Consider the following 17,900-nt stretch of genomic DNA (forward strand, 5'->3'; position numbering starts at 1 on the left):
GAGACATAATCCCTTGTCGAGTTCTCTGTCTTCACTAATTTACCGAATAGCAATTTGCTCTTCGTAATTGTATCTTTGTCGGGCTCTAAATAGAATTCATGGCTGACTGATCACCCAATCGTTGAGTAAGCAACGTGATTAGGGCATTCTGGGCTGGACTCTGGAGCTGCGCCGTAAAACGTCATCCTCTCGGAGAATCCCCTCATTATCAAACATGCCCCTCATATTCCTCCAAGCCCTCTCCAAGCGACTGTTCCTTCTTCCTCAGAGATTCTCAGTTCGAACAATGACGGTATGAACAACCCCAGAAACTGCTCATGCTGAAGCTGACAGCTCTGAAAAAAAGACTAAGCAAGGTGACAGCATCCTCCACTGGGTACACCCCGAGGACAAGACGGGGGAGTTCAAGCGGGCCGTGTCGCAGTTCCGCAGTTTTATCTCCAGAGAGCCTGGTGCACAATACCCGCCGGAGAAGAATCGCTATCATCTCTTTGTGTCGTATGCTTGTCCGTGGGGTATGTTTTCGCTTTCCGCTCATCATATCTACTGCGGGGGAAAGGGAATATCAATGGCCAATGCTTACGCTTGGGGAATCTAGCACATCGGACGTTGATTACGAGGAAGCTCAAGGGGTTGGAGGATATTATTCCGGTGACGAGTGTTCATTGGCATATGGGCGAAAAGGGTAAGTCTCTTACAGATGCATGCTTTTGAGGGAATAATCGGTGGTAAGTACTTACTGGTGAGATTAGGATGGCGCTTCGTCACGCCCGATGAGCAACTCCCCGGAGAGTATGTGCATCCGAACCCAGTACATCCGGAGTTTACCCATTTACGGGATATCTACTTGTTTGTGAACCCGGAATATCAAGGCCGGTTCACCGTGCCGATGCTTTACGACACCAAGACCAAAACGATCGTGAATAATGAGGTAAATTCATAACTAATCTTCCCCCAGACTCATTTCTTCAGAGCTAATATGCGAGATATGTATAGAGTTCCGAAATCATTCGCATGTTCTACTACGAATTTGACGACCTTATCGCCCCCGAATACCGCAATGTCGACCTCTTCCCCCCATCCCTCCGCAGCGACATCGAGGCCACCAACGAATGGGTCTACAACGACATCAACAATGGCGTCTACAAATCCGGCTTCGCAACCACGCAGGAAGCATACGAGAAAGCCGTCGTCGCCCTCTTCGCCGCTCTGGACCGCGTCGAAGCCCATCTGGCCGAGAGACAGAAACAAGGCAAGATCTACTACTTCGGTGACTCCATCACCGAGGCGGATATTCGGCTCTACACGACAATCATCCGGTTTGACCCCGTCTATGTCCAGCATTTCAAGACAAATCTGAGGGATATTCGTTCGGGGTATCCCGCGATTCATAAGTGGTTGAGACATTTGTATTGGGATATTCCCGCATTCAAAGAGACGACGCAGTTTGAGCATATCAAGAAGCATTACACAAAGTCGCATCGGCAGATTAATCCGTTCAGCATCACGCCGATCGGACCAGTGCCGGATATTTTGCCAAAGGACGAAGAGGTCAATGCAGTGAAAAAGTGACCCTTTCTTGTCAAGTGTACAAAACTACTCTTTCGGGATTATTATTCTATCTACCTATCTAACAGAGAGATCTAATGAAGATCATGGAATATGACGACTCATCAGCTGTCCTCAGTTGCTCACTCATATGTAGACAAATCAACACATGTATCAACACCACCCTGTACTTGTCAACGCCTCCCACATGCATGTACAGTTCAAGAGGAAAATAAGAAGACAGAACAAGGCCCTAGATCTTGAAACAGATCCAAAAGCGACTGACCGACAAATCGCAGAAAAATCCAGCAGGGCCGTAACCAGACGGTCTAGGGGGTATCTCCAGAAGAATATACACACAGAAAAGAAACCTTTGATGTTCAAATGTTGCATCGGTCACTTCAGACCCAGAAGGCTCTTGGCGTTTTCGTACACCACGTAGCTGATGGACACAGCGGGAGCAACCTTAAGCATGTTTGGTGTGATGCCCTTGTAGAAGCCGCGGATGCCTTCGCTGTAATACGTCCTGCGCGTCACATCGATAATGCCATCATACGTGGCCGGGTGTAGGACGGTGCCCTGCGCTTGGAGTCGCGTCCGGAGGACATTCAATGGATAGACACAGGACGCGCCGAAAGCGCCGCTGAAAGCTCCAATGGCCGCAGTTGTGAAGTTGCTTAGTGTTGTATCGCTCTCGTGGAGGTGCTCCAGACGCGCTTTTCGCGCGATCAGATAGGATTTCAGGTACTCAAAGGTAGACAGGTCGATGGCGGCATACGGAAATGTTCCCATCAGCCCGAGAGGGAGACCTCGGAAGAAAGCGAAAACACCACTTGTCTGCCACATCTTTCGTAAAGTTGCGACAATGAGCTTATTGCCACGGAGTCCGCCTTCAACCGTTTCGCATTGCATGCGGCTGGGGATGTTCGTTAGCGTTCTCGGCATGACACGATGGTGCCACGTAGCAACTCACAATTTGAGCGTGTCGATCGGGTAAACAAAACTTTGAGATACCATCCCCCCTATACCCCCAGAAAGAAGTTGGGAGATGGGTTGAATGCTCTTGGGATCATTATGTCCCTCGAGCTGAGCAAAGGCCCGTTTCGATGCCTGGGGCAGATTAGTACCAAACCGCAGATGGACCGCAAACGGGAACTCACTTCGTAAGCCCCAAACTTGATGGCAGACTCGGGCATGATCTTGATCACGTTGAGACCATTGCCTATTCTGCGTCAGCAACATTCTTTCTTGGGAACGATCCACTAAGCACACACCTGCAAACAAACTTCGTACTCCTCCCGCCTGCCAGAGCTCCTTGGACGCGATGGCCAATTTGTGGAGCCCCCTCGAGATGGCCCTGAGAGGAGAAGCCTTCTGGCCTGCACGGACAGCCTCATCCTTGACTTCGATCTGCGCAATCAAATATACTTTGAGGCGGTCAAGGGGTGCAGTGGCTGTCCGTGAAACTGCGCCGGCGACTCCGCCCGCTAGGAAGTAACCTAAGTGCGGCAAGTTTTCCGTCAACATCTGTTCATAATAACGGAGTGAAAGCCATATGGCCACCGCCTGAGGAACGGCAAGCCACTCCATCTCGATGTCGCTGTCAAGTGCAAGCAAGTCCAGATCGGCGGACGCTTCAGCACCAGCGGCGAATCCCAGGGTACCTGAGGGGACTCCAAATGCAGACACTTGAAACAGACTGTGTAGTAGGCTCCGGGTTGCGAGGAGGAAACGGTGGGGGATCGGGAGCTGAGTACCTAGGCCCTGCAAAGTCTCACTAATCTCGACGTCCCCCTCGGGGTTGAGCTTTCCCGTCGCCGTGTAGTACGACAGCACGGTCTTCAAATTTGTCGGGTTGTCGAGAGGAAGGAAAAGAAGGAAGTTCCTACGCTCCTGGTCAGCGATAGACCGCAACGAATACATGGAATAACTATAGAAGATGCCGGACCTCCACTCTGCATAACTGATTACTCCGTCATTGTTCAGGTCCATGCGACGCAGAAATCCATCAAGAGTCACCGAGGACACGGTGATCCCGGCACGGGCGAAGGCGTCCTTCAGTTCCTGTCTGTCGAGTACCCCATTTTTGTTCCGATCGATCGAGTCGAAAAGTTCCCGAAGAGCTACATCGGTGTGGTGGACAAACTTTTGAAACTCTACTTGGATTAGGCGGATGAGGGAAACGGGACGGATATCAACCACTTACCCGCGTACTGTATCCGCCCGTCACCGCTGGTGTCAACTGCCTGGAACACTTTCCGGAGCATCGAATCGGCATTTTTGAGGGCTTTGACTTTGGTCAGGGCATGCCGCTCGAGGGGGAAAATCGACAGAGAGGAGCAGTTGCTACTCACGGTGGTCCATCCGCTTCAGTCCTTTCTTCAAGCCATTGTAGTCGACGTAACCCTGGCGGCGAGGATCCAGGATTTCCCATAGCCGATCAACTGCTTCTGGGGAATCGAGCGACCCCATCGTGACAAGCACACACTCTACGAGTAATGGTAACAAGGGCCGATCATCCTACACGAAGATGCCGGTAAAAGACTCGAGGGAGTGACAGACAGCGAATTTGTCGTTGACGACGTGGAATAGAACATCAGAACTGCGTAGAGGGCTTTATCTTGACGCAGCAGGATCGGTTCTTGATTTATCGGCTAGGTTGAATTGAATCACATCACAGGATCGGAGCAGAGCGGCAAAATCGCATAGGTGCCGCACTAATCCTATTCCGGCAGGCCCCGCTATTCCGCTCTCGGAATAGACCATATTCGAAGTCACGTGACTCTTATCAAGATCCTCGGATCGCGATCGGCGGGCGATGATATCGTTCTCAAGCAGCGAACGAGTACTTTGTGCGGAGTCGGACGATCGGAACAGCTTTGCGAGGAGATTCAGACAATCATGGGTTCAGCATGATGCGTGAATCCCAGGAACATGCTCCAGTACCATGTGCAAAGTTTGATATCTCTCCGAGTCTCTCACCATGGCTGCCGATTACTGGTCCTCTACTCAGCGTCGGCATTGGCTCTTTACCCGGGAGCGTCTGGCAGAAATCCGGGAGTCTCTGAGAGAAAAGGACAAGCAGCCCTTGCCATGTCAACTCCCGGATCCTAGGCACCTCAACATCTACTTCAACCAACGTGAGTCTGCCCTTATTCCGGCGTCGATCGCGCGTCCTGCCCAGGAAGAATGCTGAAGGACAACAGAACTACTGAAGATTTCCAGTCGACAATCGATCCGGCAGCAGGCCATCGCGACGGCCCAGGTCTACATCAAGCGGTATTACACCAAGGTCGATATGCTGCAGACCAATCCTTATCTGGTTTTGGCAACGGCTCTTTACCTGGCGTGCAAGATGGAAGAGTGCCCACAACATATCCGATATATTCATAACGAAGTCCGCTATCATTATCCAGGTAGGCGGCGATCTCCCTCCCAGAACCGAAGCAAAGTTCTGATAGTCGTGTGTTGAGACCTGTGCAACATCGACACGGCCAAGATCGGTGAATGCGAGTTCTCTCTCATTGCGGAGATGAATTCTCAATTGATCGTCCATCATCCCTACCGGACGTTGATGGATCTGCAGCCTAAGCTGGGCCTGAAGCCAGACGAGATGGCTCTGGCATGGTCCATCATCAATGATCATTATCTCACCGATCTGCCGTTGTTGTACCCACCACATGTAATCGCTGTGACGGCAATATTCATTGCAGTGGTATTCAAATCTGGCCAGTCCAACTATCATGGGCCTTTTCTCGGTCAAACGACCACAGGAGCTCTGCGGGATGGCAGCCTCTCATCGCTCCTGTCAATGCATATGGACGATCGGCATCGTGACCTGGTCAACTGGCTCGCAGAAAGCGAGGTTGACATCAAGGCGATGATTGAATGCACGCAAGAGCTTGTATCCCTCTACGAAGTCTGGGACCAGTACAACGACAAATATTGCAGGGAGCAGCTTACGAGGTTGATCAGATGCAGAAATCTGGAGAAAGGCTAAATATTTGGGACAATGGCACAGCCGTGCCTTTCCGAAACGTCCATTCTCGCTGGACTGGGTTTCCTTTGATGATAATCACGTGTCAGTCGCGTTCCGATGGGTAGCGAATCGAGCGTGTTCCCGATTGTGGCTCATAATGATGTATGCATACGATCACCATCCATTCATGAACAATTAGCCCGTCTTTAAGCATCATTCTCGACCAGAGTGTGGCGATCATCATGCAGCGAAGACGGTGAATATCACCATGCCGCGACAAAAGCTGGTCATCATCGGTTCTGGCTGGTCGGGCTTTACCTTGCTACAGAAGCTGGATATCAAGAAGTTCGAAGTTACGGTCATGTCCCCTCGCTTGACATCACCCTACACACCACTCTTAGCCAGCGCAGCTGCCGGATTCTTTGGTTTTGCCGTCGTCGAAGATCCGGTACGCGATAGACATAGACCCATCCATTTCTTCAAAGCGCACGTCGACGACATTGATTTCGACAGAAAAATTTGCACTTGTTATCCGTCCTTCGACGATATACCGCCAACTAGGTTTGATGTGCAGTATGACATTGTTATCATTGCACCAGGCTGCGAGAATAATACCTTTGGCATACCCGGAGTCAGAGAGCATGCAATCTTCGTGAAAACTGCGGATGATGCAAGGGCCGTTCGCCGACAAATCGTCAACATGGCTGAGCAGGCAATTCTGCCTTTCCAGACGGAGCAACAAAGACGCGATCTGCTTCGCGTTGTGATTGTCGGAGCTGGTCCCACTGGTGCTGAATTCGCAGCCCAGCTCTCAGATCTTTTCAATGGTGACTTTCCGCGCCTTTATCCCTCCTTGGCAAACAAGGTGTCTCTCTCGCTCTACGATGTGGCAGGGCGCGTTCTCTCTTCATTTGATGAGACCCTTGCTGACCATGCGGTGCGGACTCTGTCGACTCATCGTGTGGACATCCGCACGAAAAGGCACATTACGAAGGTCGAGGCTGGTCGGCTGTACACGGAAGAAGACGGAGAGGTTCCCTTCGGTATGCTCATCTGGGCCACGGGAAACGCACAGGTCCCTCTGGTGGAGAAACTCAAAGTGACGAAACGTGGGCGTGCACAGCGGATTCAGACAGACGCTTTCCTCCGAGCTCACGGGCCGGATGGAAATGTCATGCCCGACGTGTTCGCTCTCGGAGATGCTGCGGACATTGTCGACCAAGAGTTGCCGACCACCGCGGAGGTGGCCTGTCAAAAAGCTGACTACTTGGCAGCGGCTCTGAATGGCAGCTATCCGACCGGCACTCCGCCGTTCAAATACAAGCAAAAGGCAGTCGTCGCCTATCTGGGACAAGAGGACGGAGTTATCGCAGGGAAGGCTGATTGGACTGGCCGACGAGCATGGCTTGCATGGCAGTCAAAGAATTTCTTCTGGGTTCGGACCCCGAAAAAGCGAATCATGGTGCTTATGAATTGGATTTTGAACTTGGCTTTTGGGCGAGAAATTGCGCGGTTGTAGACTGCCGATTTGTTGTGCATGATGTGCACAAAAATATAAATTGTGGATGGCGTTGAACAGTGAGAATAGATCGGGGCTGGTTGTATCTAGATTATCTGGGAGATTTGGTGAGAGTTTATTATTCCTCGTACATTGTCTACTCGAATTTCCAGTGTCTAAGTAGGTACCTTAGTTGCATTGGACAGAGCTCCTGCCATTTTCCTAGGGCAAACTGAAGCGCATCTACCAACCTCTTATCATCCCGGACGGTTACAGCCACACCTTTTCTCGAACGGTCGTTTGAGTAACCCTTGTTCTAGTTTCCTCGTTGAACTTTATACTTGCTCCCCTCGCCCTGAAATTGAGCTGGCCTGGTGCGCTCCTAGCTCAGAGGCTGGAGACACAGTAAACCTGCAGATGTGCGAAGGACTGTAAGTTTCGACTCAACAGGAAGCCCAATTCCTACTTGATTTGTCCGTTCTTGTCTGTTGACATGGTCATCGCTAACGTCAGAAGACAGTGACTAGACAGTGTTCTAGCAGTTAACATTGTAATGGATGCTCCCGCGCAATACCTCCTCGGAGATCTCCCCAGGCAAATGCAAAGTTCCCCAAACTGGTGTGGCGAACGGCGGCTCAGATCTGGGGGCACATTGAACCTTCATGTCGAACCGATCAATTCTAATTCTAATGGCCTAGAAGTACCGGTACGGAGTACTCTGGCGGGCGCATCGCAGCGTTTCTAATCAAGCCGCTCTAGATTCTCGCATTCAATTCCAAACTTGGACGTTCAACTGAGAAGCTTATTGCTGTGGAAGGGAGGCCTAGTGCCCTCCGCGTGGCAAATTGACGGGCGCACTAAGCCCTTCTCGATGCCACTAGCACATCTGGCTGTCCTTTTACCTCGAACGGAGAGGAAGCATTCCTCCGTACCTGACTCAGGAGGGCGCACAAGCCACAAGCATGGATCTGGGATCATCCGGAGAAGATGCATTAGGGCTGTGCACACACAAACTCTCTTTGGCCAAATCGCTCTCGGCCGATCTCCACTCCACAATGCTGAGCGATTAGCCATTGGCTTGCCGAAACTCAATTTGACGTTTTGCTGGCTTGAATTTGCAAACTAACCACACAGGGGTAAGCTCTTTTCCATGGTGCAAGTTTGAACCTGCATTTGAGCGATTTCGGCCTGACGACGGCTGGACCAACTCGAATGGCAAGACCCGGCTCATTTTCGCCCTTTTGCATAGCCAGCAAGCCCGTCCTCCGGATGGTCCGGGGGATTCCGGCCGAAATATCGACTGAATATTAGACTGATAAATTTTTTCAAATCATGAATGGACGAGGATTTCCAGAAAGGACGAACAAATTCCAACGCCTGAAATTAGCAACATCCCTGGTCCCTCAATCCAGTCATGTGCACGAGTGCAGGTACCCACTGTGAGGGGATCCGAGAGCGGAATTTGATTGGAGAAATTTGTTACTAGCACCATCGTTTGCAGGAAATTTTGCATTTGATTGGTGAAAATGTCCCATTAAAATGTCCTGGAGAGCCAACGACGGCATTGCCACTACGGCTAGTGCGCAAAGGCCCCGCTCATCGTGATGTCATTGGCGTATCAAATCCAATGATATTTCAGCAAATCAGCCATGTGGGTCAGCGTGACAATACGCAACCTCCACTGGGCGCCATGGGCCAGTTAGGCTCAGAGAATCATGACAGAAGACCGGAGAATGATACCGCCCTTGCGCCAACCCCCCCCCACCCGCTTTTTCTTTCTTCTTCCCTCCCGCCGATTAATTCCACCGCTGCCCGCCCTTGTCCAACTCATCCGATCGTTGCCAGCCTCTTCTTGCCAAAACACTGTACTTCCTTCGTACGAGTATATTTTCCCGCCATTTTCTCCCTTGCGTTCCTCCATCCCACTTTTTGATTCCTCGACGCCTCTCTTTTCTTTCCTTTTTCTTTTTGTACTGAGTATACCTTGTTTTATTACGACGACGCCATGGCTTCGCCATACTACTACACCCACCTTCAACAACAGCAGCACCATGGCCCCGCCAGTCATCATATCCAATCGTCGAATCACCAAGGCGGCCGTCGGAGGGGTCCGCGGGTGGCCTCGCAAAACGGCCAGCGGCAGTTCCGCGGAGTCAAGAGCATGCGCGAGCTGGCGGAGGCCCCGACGGTGACGGCGTTCCGTCTTCGTTTCGAGGCTGGCCGCTCCTTCGATCTTGACGATGATTTGGAATTCTGTCCCAACCTCTTGACGGAGGATGATGTGAGTAACACCGCGGGCTTGTCAGCGGAAATTCATGTGCAGCGTGGGTACTGACTAAGCGCAGTTGCTCTCCATTCAGTCTGCCATGTCCGATCGGTCCTCGTTGTCCAGCGGTTCCCCTGATTCGTCTCCTTTGCAACACCAGATCCAGCCCGCCCAACAAGTCGCCCCCGGCGTTTCCTTGTCCCCGGGTCCTTCGGCCGCCTATAACATGGCGTCCCTGGCCATGAGCAACAACATGAGCGCCACCTTTCAGCAGCCGACGACCCGGACCCGAAAGGTTATTCCGATCGTCAACCCGCAAACAGGGGCGACGCTGACCAGTCCTCCGACGTCGATCAACCCCGGCATGATGCAGAATGGCCAGCGTCGGTGGTAAAGCTTTCGCCAGTCAAAGCCAAGACTCCCTTGCATTCGAGGCATGTTCTTCTTCTTTAGTTTCTTAATATCGTCGCTCGTGCCATCTGCATCATCCGGGTTGACTTTGTACGGACGGTCTGGACGATCGGCACCCCTTTGTTATACGAATTCTTTTTCTCGAAAAAAGAGTACGAGGATACGACATTTGTATATATCGCCATTTTCGACGCTGTTATATCTTTTGTTGGGTTTCGGGATCCCGGACGGATCGGCACAGCGACGCATTTTACTTCTCTCCGAGCGACAGCGCGTGCATTTTTTTTCTTTGCATCTTACCATATTACGACATTTGGATGTTCGATTTATCCGTGAATTTTTGTGTTCGTGCTTGTTTTTCCTTTTGCGGCTTATTCGAAAAAAAAGATTTTCGGCCTGGTGCACATCGCTGCTACGATGTATAGAAAGATGCAGCGACAGAATTTTTTTTTTGTTTCCAGTGCATGCCTCTTGTGTTTGGGAGTTCTTGTGGGTTTGGCTTGGCGAGTTGGTTTCTATCCGCTGAGGTCGGTTTGTGTGATGTTTGCTTTCTGGATATCCTCGATTTGTTCACATCTGGGTGCAACTGGGGTGGGTAGGTCTCTTCTGGGAAATCTAGACGGCGGAAACGATACATGTCTGCATTGTTGGGTTTGTGATGACATTGTGTTGATATTTGGTCTGACCCTCGCTTGGCATTTTCTTTGGCGTGTTTGTTTGAGTCTTGGAGACGGGAAGGATGGGGATTGTATCACCGTGGTTGGGGATTTGTGTGGAGTTATTTTTTTCGGGGTGTCGATTGTCCAGATACCACTGCATTGGTAGTGTCAATTGATGGCTGATTGTTTTCTTATTTTGCTTGCTATTTGTGCTCTCTCGCTTGTTGAACTGGTAGATTTCGGGTGTTGATGCCTCAGGCTCCAACTCTAATTGTTGTCATCGTCCATATGACGTCATTAACTTTAGCACCAAGCGATACACCATGCCAGGACTTGATCAAGAAGACGGAATATAAGAGCGGTCATGGACAACGAATCCTTATTCATCCATGAAATTGTATTTGCTGCATCTAAAATCATTGAAAAATTTGTATATTAGGTGAGGACATCCATCCAAACTCCTACCCATCCATCATATCGGTAGTTCTAATTTCAACCATTATCAAGAAATCACGAGCATGACATTCCTCCGAAGCATCAACGCTCTACGCTCCTCGACGACGCTGAGGATCCCTTCTCGGATCCCTAGCATTGCGTCTTTTCATACTACTCGTCCATGGTGGGCTTTGAAGGAGGATAATCGCAGTATGTTCCATTCCCCCTTCCCCCTTTTGGCATTCAGCGGCGGATAAAAAAGGGCTTACAAATGTTTTAGATATGGATGCTTCAAAGCTCCGTGAGGAATACGATGCGTATAAGAAGGAGAATCTGCGCGCTGTGAAGGAAGGGCGTGGAAAGTGGAGTGAGGAGCTTGCGACTAATAGCGAGTCTGCGGTTAGGTTTTTTTTTTTTTTTCCCTCGTCCGGAGGGAGATGATGATGCTAATAAGAAATATAGATCAAAGCCGATAGGGATGAATCGGATCTCTCCGAGGTGACCGAAAGGCAGACTAGGGAGTTAAAAGAGAAGACTGTTCGAGAGACTACTAAAACGTCGTCGTCGGGCTGATTGATGCGTCGGATGTCTTGTCGTGTTCTTGTGATGAAATTTGGGGTGGATGTTTTTGTGTTTGAGGAGTTCGGCTCTGTATTGCTCGCTGCGAGGAAAGTACATATCGAGAAACGAAAACGATCAAATCTAGTCATTGCGTCGATCGTCACCTGAATCAATGATGAACATAGAAGAGCGCATGAAACGGATCAATGAACAAAAGCATTAGAATGTCTGCCCCGAACACCGAACGCCCCAGCCATAAGAAACCTTCCAAGACAAAAAAAAAANAAAAAAAAAAAACGACGGACCGGAGAGACGGATCTACTTCAAAATCACAATCAATACCACCAGAATGATAATCAATCCAACAATGGTCATCATGCTCCAGTTATCTCCCGCCTTGCGTCGAATCCGATCGAGCCGTCGCCGGGCCGTATCCAGCCGTCCCTGGTGCCGCTCAACGGCATTCTCGACATCATCCAGCAGCGCAATCTGCCCTTCCAGCTCATCACCGATCTGAATACTCAGTTGATGTTGCCGGCCGATCGACTGGCCCAGCTGGTCCAGCTGCTCGTCCTGCTCACGGAGGATGCGCTGGTGATGCTCATGGATCTGCTGGTTATCCATGTGGGTAGGGTCGAGGTGTTGCGGTGACGGCGAGTCGCGGTATGGCTGGAGAAGAGCCGCACGGTTGGCGGCATGTTCCTCGTCCTCTTCGTCTTCCACGTCCGTGAAGCGAACTGATTTCGTTGCCGACGGACGCTGCGGGACGGGTTGTTGAAGGGTCGTCCCCCGCGTGGCGTGTTGCGTGGCGTGTGCAAAATCCGGGCCGAGAGCCGGGTCATTGGGCACCTTGGTCGCGTCGCTTGGAGTCGAGTCCTTGTTGTGGAACTGCGACGAGAGATCGTCGTACTGCGCACGTAGGCTGGCAAGTTGGTCCCGCAGGTCGGCGTCGCTCTCGGCTTTCTTTTCCAGCGCTTCTATCCCATCCCGTAGTGACTCGAGCGAGCGTGAAACCTCGCTGTCTTGTGTGTTTGGTTCGAGATTGAGAGAGATGGCCCGCTGGCGCTCGAGGAGCGAGAGCTTGATGTGGTCCGCGAGGAGGAAGAGCTGGGATGGGTTTGACATATTGCCTATCTAAGCCGATCGTTCATCAAATCAAACACTCTAAAGTCGATGAAGCCGTCGCACTCCGTAGTCACTGTTGAAGTTCAAATTGAAGGGGGGGTTCGAAATCCAGCGCTCAACTCGTTGCCTAGCACGAGTACTAGCTTAATTAAAATGCCAAGCGCCGTCCCGGATTCGGCGGAGATTTGACTCGAGGACGAGGCGTCGGGGACGTCGGCCCTGATCTGGGCCCTACAGCGAAACGCGAGAGCCAGGAACCAAGCGACACGTGGGACGGTGACTGGGGGAGGATGGACGGATGAAAGAGCCGGGCTCGAAAGGCTAGTTATGATCTGATGGATGAGAACGATTGATTGCCCCGGACGACGGGATGAGCCGCCGATCTCCGCGCCATTTCGGGTGCCGATAAGACTTTGATCAATCTACAACCGTGAATTTGAGATCAACGATAAATTAACTCCACACGGAGCACTTTGATCGCTTTTGATATTATCGATCCAAATGAGCACGGTCGCTGAAAGGAACTGCTTTTACTCAGATTTTTGTAGTCAAGTTCGGCGCGACTGACCGGCTCGGCCGAGTCGCAGTTCAACGTGAACTACGCAACTCGGATGCGTGGAGATCATCGTCTTGATCCCGAAAATATCACGAGGTGAAATCAGATCGAGTCCAACAATTCAGCAACATGGGTACCGATCAAGGCGCTGAAGATCTAATCGATCTACGCACGCTGGACTACGTGTCCGAGTATGACGAACACCTCATGTGTCCCATTTGCCATTGTCCGTTTATCGAACCCGTTCGCCTGCAATGTGACCATATTTTCTGCGACAAATGCGTGCATACCGCCATCGACTCCTCCTTCGACACCGGCACATCCAGCTTTCCGTGTCCTACCTGCCGCGCGCCCATCAAGAGCATCTTGAACGTGCCGCGGTTGCTCATCAGCATGTGCGACGACGTCAAGGTGCGATGTCCATACACCGGCGAAGGGTGCCGGGAGATTCTCCCGCGGGGACACGTGCAGTCCCACGTGGACAAGTACTGCGACTACAAGCTGCTCGACTGTCCTGACGTGAACTGCGGGAAGAAGATTCGTAGGAAGAATATGAGCCCGGACCAGCGGTGCATGCACACGCTGTTCCAGTGTGAGAACTGCGAGGAAGACGTGATGGAGCAGGATCGAGAGGTGCGTCTTACTTTTCCCCTTTGGCCAACGAATGAGACTGAAGTGTTATTATCAGGCACACATAACGGAACTCTGCCCTAGCATCCAAACCACCTGTCCCGACTGCGGAGCCACTCTCTTCCGAAATGCTCTCATCGAACACATTGAATCATGCCCAGAGGCTATCCGTGCATGCGCCGCGGCCAAATATGGCTGCAGCGCCAAGCTGAAGCGTGCAGAGCTTGCTGAGCACGAGCGCGCCTGCCCTCTGGTGACAATGGGCCCGTACATCGAGGCGCAGAATTCACGGATCGACTCCCTTGACATGATGATCCGCCAGCTGCGACAGCGGAACGAAATTCTCGAGGAAGGCATGGCCAAGATCCGATCTACGCTGATGGACAGCGCTTTGCTCCTCTCCGGCAGCAGTAGTGACAACCGAGATGGCGGTCGGCAAGACCGACCTCGGTCCCGGTCGCAGTCCCGGGAGCGCACTCAGGATCAGCGCCGTTCTCGTGGGACTCTTCCTGATGCATCTACAATGGCAGACGAGCGGTCATCTACCGCAATGACGTACCTGCTCTCGCTGCACGAGTCGCTCCGCGAGGAAGTCTCCCAGCTCTCCCATGCGCTGAATGATCTCGACGCCCGCGCCAGCATGGCCATTATGAACGAAAGCCTGCGTATCAAGCAGGATATGGCGCACACGAATGCTGCGGTCGACAGCATCCGCATGCAGGTTCATTGGCTGATGAATCCGCGGCTGCATCAGAGTAGCGGAGGTAGTGGCAATAGCCATAATCGGCCAGGAACAGGGACAGGAACCGGGACGGGGGGAACAAATACAGCTACGGGGACGGGGGCGTCGAGTTCATCGAGAGGAGGGGCGGTTCATCCTGCGCCTCGGCGGTTAAGTGATGGGAACCGTGAGGGGACGAAATTGTGAGGGAATTGACTATGTACAGGATGTGTTCATTCATGTATCATGATTCTGCTTTACGACGGCGCTGGAGGAATGATTTGCTGTGCTTATACCCTGGATAAATTGGCGTACCATACACTTTCTACGAACGATCAGAGATTGATAGTAGTATATTTCGCATTGAACAACAAGTCATCAAAGCCATAGAGGGAGAGACGAAAGAAGGGTTTAACCAGCATCCTTGTCCACATCCTTGTTCTCTTCTGTTGTTGCTGTCGTCGTCGTGGCTCCCCCGCCGTACATCTTGGCCAACCGCTCCTCTTCTCTTTGCATGCGCAACCTCTCGGTCTCCTTGCGCAGCGCCTCCAAATTCCAAGTACCACCCTCGTCGTCGGAATCGTCCCCGTCGGCGGACCGATATTTGCCGCTTTCGAAGAGGGCGCGGCCGGTGGCCTCCTTGGCCTTCATGGCTTCTTCCTCCGCGGCCTTCTTGTCCAGACGCTTCTTCTTCCACTCTGCGAACGTTTCGGGGGTGACTGGGGTCAGTTCTCCCGTGAGTTTGTGTCGTTCGGACTCGAGCCAGTCTTCTAGCGTGAGGGCATTGAGAGGATTGTTCTCCTTGGCCTTCTTTTCAGCCTCCTTCTGCTCCTTTGTTTTGAGGACGAAACTGGCGAAGAATTAGCTGGATCATCCGAATAAAAAGCATTCTTAGACGTACCCCGGCGGCAAAGCATGGCGATACTTGCAATTGTCTCCTCCATTTGGACACGTCCAGAACCATCCATACTTCTTATTCTCGACTGCCTCGATAAAGTATTTGCAGACCTTGTCCGTGGTCGTGCGCGGATTACCGTGCTTGCTTAGCACCACCTTGCGCAGCTTGGCCTCGTCCCAGTTGTCCATGGTATCGTTCTTCTTGTCAATATCCTGATCTTTGGCATCCCGCGAATCCGAGTAAATGTCCTTCTTCTCGGACTTGCGCTCCACGCTGAGATCATGGCTGAACTTGCACTTTTTGCCCTTCTCACAGTTGCCCTGTTTGAAGAAAATGCAAACGACCGTCTTGGGGTCCACGCCAAAGGGAACCTTCTGCGTCTGGACGGGTTTGAACAGCTCCGCAGCTTCCTTGCGCGCCTCTTCTGCCGCTTTCTTCTCCGCTGCTCGCCGTGCCTTCTCCGCCTCTTTCCGCTTCTCTTCGGCAGTCTTGTTGTTTCGTTGTTGGGCTTGTAGCTGGGCAATCTGTTTGCGTGCTACACCTCCTTTTTTCTGTTATCCCCGAAAACAAACCAATTTGGGAATTTGCCGTCAGCAAGCTGTTCTTCTTATCTCGAGGGTGTCTTGTTCCATGTCAGGGGCGTCAAGTGTGCATTTCTTCGCAGGATGGGATAACGGGAACCTACATTTTTCATGCCAAAGGTCTGCCACACAGTTAGCCTTGAATTCTGACTCTTCTTCGACGATGACGCCCATACCTTGTCCTCGACCGTGGTCTTTTTCTTCTTGGGTTGGTCCTGTTTTTTTGGCGGCATCGTGACGACTGATCAAACACTCGCTCAAAGAAACAATCCCAGATATATGTGTCTAAATACGAAAACTGCACAAAAGAAGGCTAATTTGCAGACGATGTGGCATTGAACTGGTATCAACTTGAAATCTATGGAGTGCTGTCTGCGATTCGTCCGCAAGGCGGAACGAGGTGTGGTAGGGCAGTCTCGCGGAGAAACGTTGTTGCGGGAGGCGACTGCGAATGTGGCTTATGTCTCTACTTCCGCAATAGGATTAGATTACAAGGAAGAATCTGATTGCCCTAGACCTCTTTAGGAAACAGATATACATTGACCAAGCCAGACGAGTCCCATAATCCATAGCAGCGGGCATCATATTGGAGAGACAATGGATACAGATTTCTATTTACCATTTCTCGACGTACGGCCGCAGATCCAATTCATACGCAAATGTTGTCCGTGGCTGAGTATGCAAATGCCAGTACGAGTCGGCAATCTACGTCTCGAGTCAGCGTTTCCTGATAGTCCTCTAGACAATGGATGAATCAAAAGGAAGGCAGCTTACTGCATCGGGACTGAGCTTCGCATCGGGCTGATCAAACTGCAACGGTTTGGTTCGCGGAATATCAATGATGCCGTCAACGATCACATGCGAGACATGGACGCCCTTGGGCCCGAACTCCCTCGCCAGACTCTGCGAGAGAGCACGAAGAGCGAACTTGCCCGAGGCAAAGGCGGCAAAGTTTGCTGAGCCGCGGACGCTTCCGGTGGCACCTATAAAGATGCGATGTCAGTCATTGCCTAAACCAAAGAGATGAAATGATGGGCAGACATACCGGTGAAGATCAGCGTCGGCGGAAAGTCCAACTTCCCAACCCCATCCAGCAGCAATGGCAACGACTCCTTGGAGAACAGGAACCCACCACGGCCCTGACTGTCGTAGCCGGACACGAATTCTTCTTCCGTCAGCTCGAGGAACGGCTTCCGTACGAAGCCGCCGCCGGGATTAAAGATGGCGGCTGCGAGGGGCGTGTTGGGGAACAATTCGCCTTTGATTTTCTCAAAGGCAGAGCGCACACTGGTCGAATTGGAGAGATCGGTGCTGATGCCGAAGGCTTTGCCTCCGGCGGCGTTGATCTCTTGTACAACAGGCTCGAAGTTCGATGGGTTGCGTGCGAGGAGGACAACAGGGTAGGCTTTGGCGAATCGGCGGGCGATGGAAGCTCCCTTGCGCCTGTCAACTTATGGCATTTTACCGTATACCTAACGTAAGACTTACCGTGCCGGGCCCAACTCCGGCGACAATGGCGAATGCTTTGGTTGCTGTGGACATGTTGAACTCTTGATTTTTGCGTAGATTATTGAAGCTGGTTTCGATGAAATCAAGTAGAAATGCTGACACTCAAGACCTAGTACTGTCGATTCCTGAGCTAGAGTAGCATGCCATTGCGTCCCGCCGTGGAGCAAGCTATCTTTATAAGCTTCCCCGCTCTACGAAATCAGTAGAATTCTGACAAATGGTGCAATGCATCACGGCCCTTGTGTTTGACCTCGTGCTCGCTTCGGCATCTCGAAAGTTGGAACACGCAGCACGTCATCGGTCTCTTGATCAAAATGCCCCCTGCTTGCTTCGAGGCTGTGAACAGCTGTGCTTGGTAATGAAGTTGACGTACATTCGGTGCCTACTGTTGCCAAGGTACCGTTGACTTCCTGTTGTTCCAATTCCAGTGGTTTTTCAGGGACATGAAAGCCATGGGAATCGGAAAGTCTATCAAGCCGAATTAATAATCTGTCTTGACGTCAGCCCCCACTGCCTGTGCTGT

At 51.6% G+C, this 17,900-nt stretch overlaps 12 protein-coding genes across 12 annotated transcripts; 7 read left to right on the plus strand and 5 right to left on the minus strand.

Annotated features, from left to right (window-relative positions):
* Window positions 1-214: 214 nt before the first annotated feature.
* VTN49DRAFT_1001 (uncharacterized protein) lies at window positions 215-1,572 on the plus strand (the record flags this gene model as incomplete). Its single annotated transcript, XM_069408569.1, has 5 exons — window positions 215-292; window positions 347-515; window positions 599-685; window positions 753-931; window positions 997-1,572. 5 exons carry the CDS (start codon window positions 215-217, stop codon window positions 1,570-1,572), a joined length of 1,089 nt encoding a protein of 362 aa, XP_069270041.1.
* Window positions 1,573-1,944: 372 nt separating this feature from the next.
* VTN49DRAFT_1002 (uncharacterized protein) lies at window positions 1,945-4,020 on the minus strand (the record flags this gene model as incomplete). The annotated part of the gene is made up of 7 exons (XM_069408570.1): window positions 1,945-2,464; window positions 2,522-2,658; window positions 2,709-2,770; window positions 2,823-3,433; window positions 3,497-3,704; window positions 3,755-3,835; window positions 3,903-4,020. 7 exons carry the CDS (start codon window positions 4,018-4,020, stop codon window positions 1,945-1,947), a joined length of 1,737 nt encoding a protein of 578 aa, XP_069270042.1.
* A 511-nt stretch (window positions 4,021-4,531) lies between these two features.
* On the plus strand, window positions 4,532-5,548 carry VTN49DRAFT_1003 (uncharacterized protein; the record flags this gene model as incomplete). Its single annotated transcript, XM_069408571.1, has 3 exons — window positions 4,532-4,688; window positions 4,755-4,964; window positions 5,022-5,548. 3 exons carry the CDS (start codon window positions 4,532-4,534, stop codon window positions 5,546-5,548), a joined length of 894 nt encoding a protein of 297 aa, XP_069270043.1.
* A 247-nt stretch (window positions 5,549-5,795) lies between these two features.
* VTN49DRAFT_1004 (uncharacterized protein) lies at window positions 5,796-7,046 on the plus strand (the record flags this gene model as incomplete). Its single annotated transcript, XM_069408572.1, has 1 exon — window positions 5,796-7,046. One exon carries the CDS (start codon window positions 5,796-5,798, stop codon window positions 7,044-7,046), a length of 1,251 nt encoding a protein of 416 aa, XP_069270044.1.
* Window positions 7,047-9,030: 1,984 nt separating this feature from the next.
* Window positions 9,031-9,685, plus strand: VTN49DRAFT_1005 (uncharacterized protein; the record flags this gene model as incomplete). The annotated part of the gene is made up of 2 exons (XM_069408573.1): window positions 9,031-9,306; window positions 9,371-9,685. The coding sequence occupies 2 exons, from the start codon at window positions 9,031-9,033 to the stop codon at window positions 9,683-9,685; spliced, it is 591 nt and encodes a 196-aa protein (XP_069270045.1).
* A 42-nt stretch (window positions 9,686-9,727) lies between these two features.
* Window positions 9,728-10,301, plus strand: VTN49DRAFT_1006 (uncharacterized protein; the record flags this gene model as incomplete). The annotated part of the gene is made up of 2 exons (XM_069408574.1): window positions 9,728-10,046; window positions 10,138-10,301. The coding sequence occupies 2 exons, from the start codon at window positions 9,728-9,730 to the stop codon at window positions 10,299-10,301; spliced, it is 483 nt and encodes a 160-aa protein (XP_069270046.1).
* Window positions 10,302-10,317: 16 nt separating this feature from the next.
* VTN49DRAFT_1007 (uncharacterized protein) lies at window positions 10,318-10,830 on the minus strand (the record flags this gene model as incomplete). The annotated part of the gene is made up of 2 exons (XM_069408575.1): window positions 10,318-10,628; window positions 10,827-10,830. 2 exons carry the CDS (start codon window positions 10,828-10,830, stop codon window positions 10,318-10,320), a joined length of 315 nt encoding a protein of 104 aa, XP_069270047.1.
* Window positions 10,831-10,879: 49 nt separating this feature from the next.
* On the plus strand, window positions 10,880-11,369 carry VTN49DRAFT_1008 (uncharacterized protein; the record flags this gene model as incomplete). Its single annotated transcript, XM_069408576.1, has 3 exons — window positions 10,880-11,006; window positions 11,077-11,195; window positions 11,259-11,369. The coding sequence occupies 3 exons, from the start codon at window positions 10,880-10,882 to the stop codon at window positions 11,367-11,369; spliced, it is 357 nt and encodes a 118-aa protein (XP_069270048.1).
* Window positions 11,370-11,675: 306 nt separating this feature from the next.
* VTN49DRAFT_1009 (uncharacterized protein) lies at window positions 11,676-12,482 on the minus strand (the record flags this gene model as incomplete). The annotated part of the gene is made up of 1 exon (XM_069408577.1): window positions 11,676-12,482. One exon carries the CDS (start codon window positions 12,480-12,482, stop codon window positions 11,676-11,678), a length of 807 nt encoding a protein of 268 aa, XP_069270049.1.
* A 685-nt stretch (window positions 12,483-13,167) lies between these two features.
* On the plus strand, window positions 13,168-14,596 carry VTN49DRAFT_1010 (uncharacterized protein; the record flags this gene model as incomplete). Its single annotated transcript, XM_069408579.1, has 2 exons — window positions 13,168-13,671; window positions 13,727-14,596. The coding sequence occupies 2 exons, from the start codon at window positions 13,168-13,170 to the stop codon at window positions 14,594-14,596; spliced, it is 1,374 nt and encodes a 457-aa protein (XP_069270050.1).
* Window positions 14,597-14,800: 204 nt separating this feature from the next.
* On the minus strand, window positions 14,801-16,101 carry VTN49DRAFT_1011 (uncharacterized protein; the record flags this gene model as incomplete). The annotated part of the gene is made up of 4 exons (XM_069408580.1): window positions 14,801-15,239; window positions 15,291-15,838; window positions 15,973-15,990; window positions 16,045-16,101. 4 exons carry the CDS (start codon window positions 16,099-16,101, stop codon window positions 14,801-14,803), a joined length of 1,062 nt encoding a protein of 353 aa, XP_069270051.1.
* A 382-nt stretch (window positions 16,102-16,483) lies between these two features.
* On the minus strand, window positions 16,484-17,410 carry VTN49DRAFT_1012 (uncharacterized protein; the record flags this gene model as incomplete). The annotated part of the gene is made up of 4 exons (XM_069408581.1): window positions 16,484-16,573; window positions 16,643-16,851; window positions 16,914-17,304; window positions 17,357-17,410. The coding sequence occupies 4 exons, from the start codon at window positions 17,408-17,410 to the stop codon at window positions 16,484-16,486; spliced, it is 744 nt and encodes a 247-aa protein (XP_069270052.1).
* Window positions 17,411-17,900: the final 490 nt, after the last annotated feature.

This window comes from Thermomyces lanuginosus (genome assembly GCF_041956635.1).
Source record: "Thermomyces lanuginosus strain ATCC 200065 unplaced genomic scaffold VTN49scaffold_22, whole genome shotgun sequence".
Lineage (NCBI taxonomy): Eukaryota > Fungi > Ascomycota > Eurotiomycetes > Eurotiales > Trichocomaceae > Thermomyces > Thermomyces lanuginosus.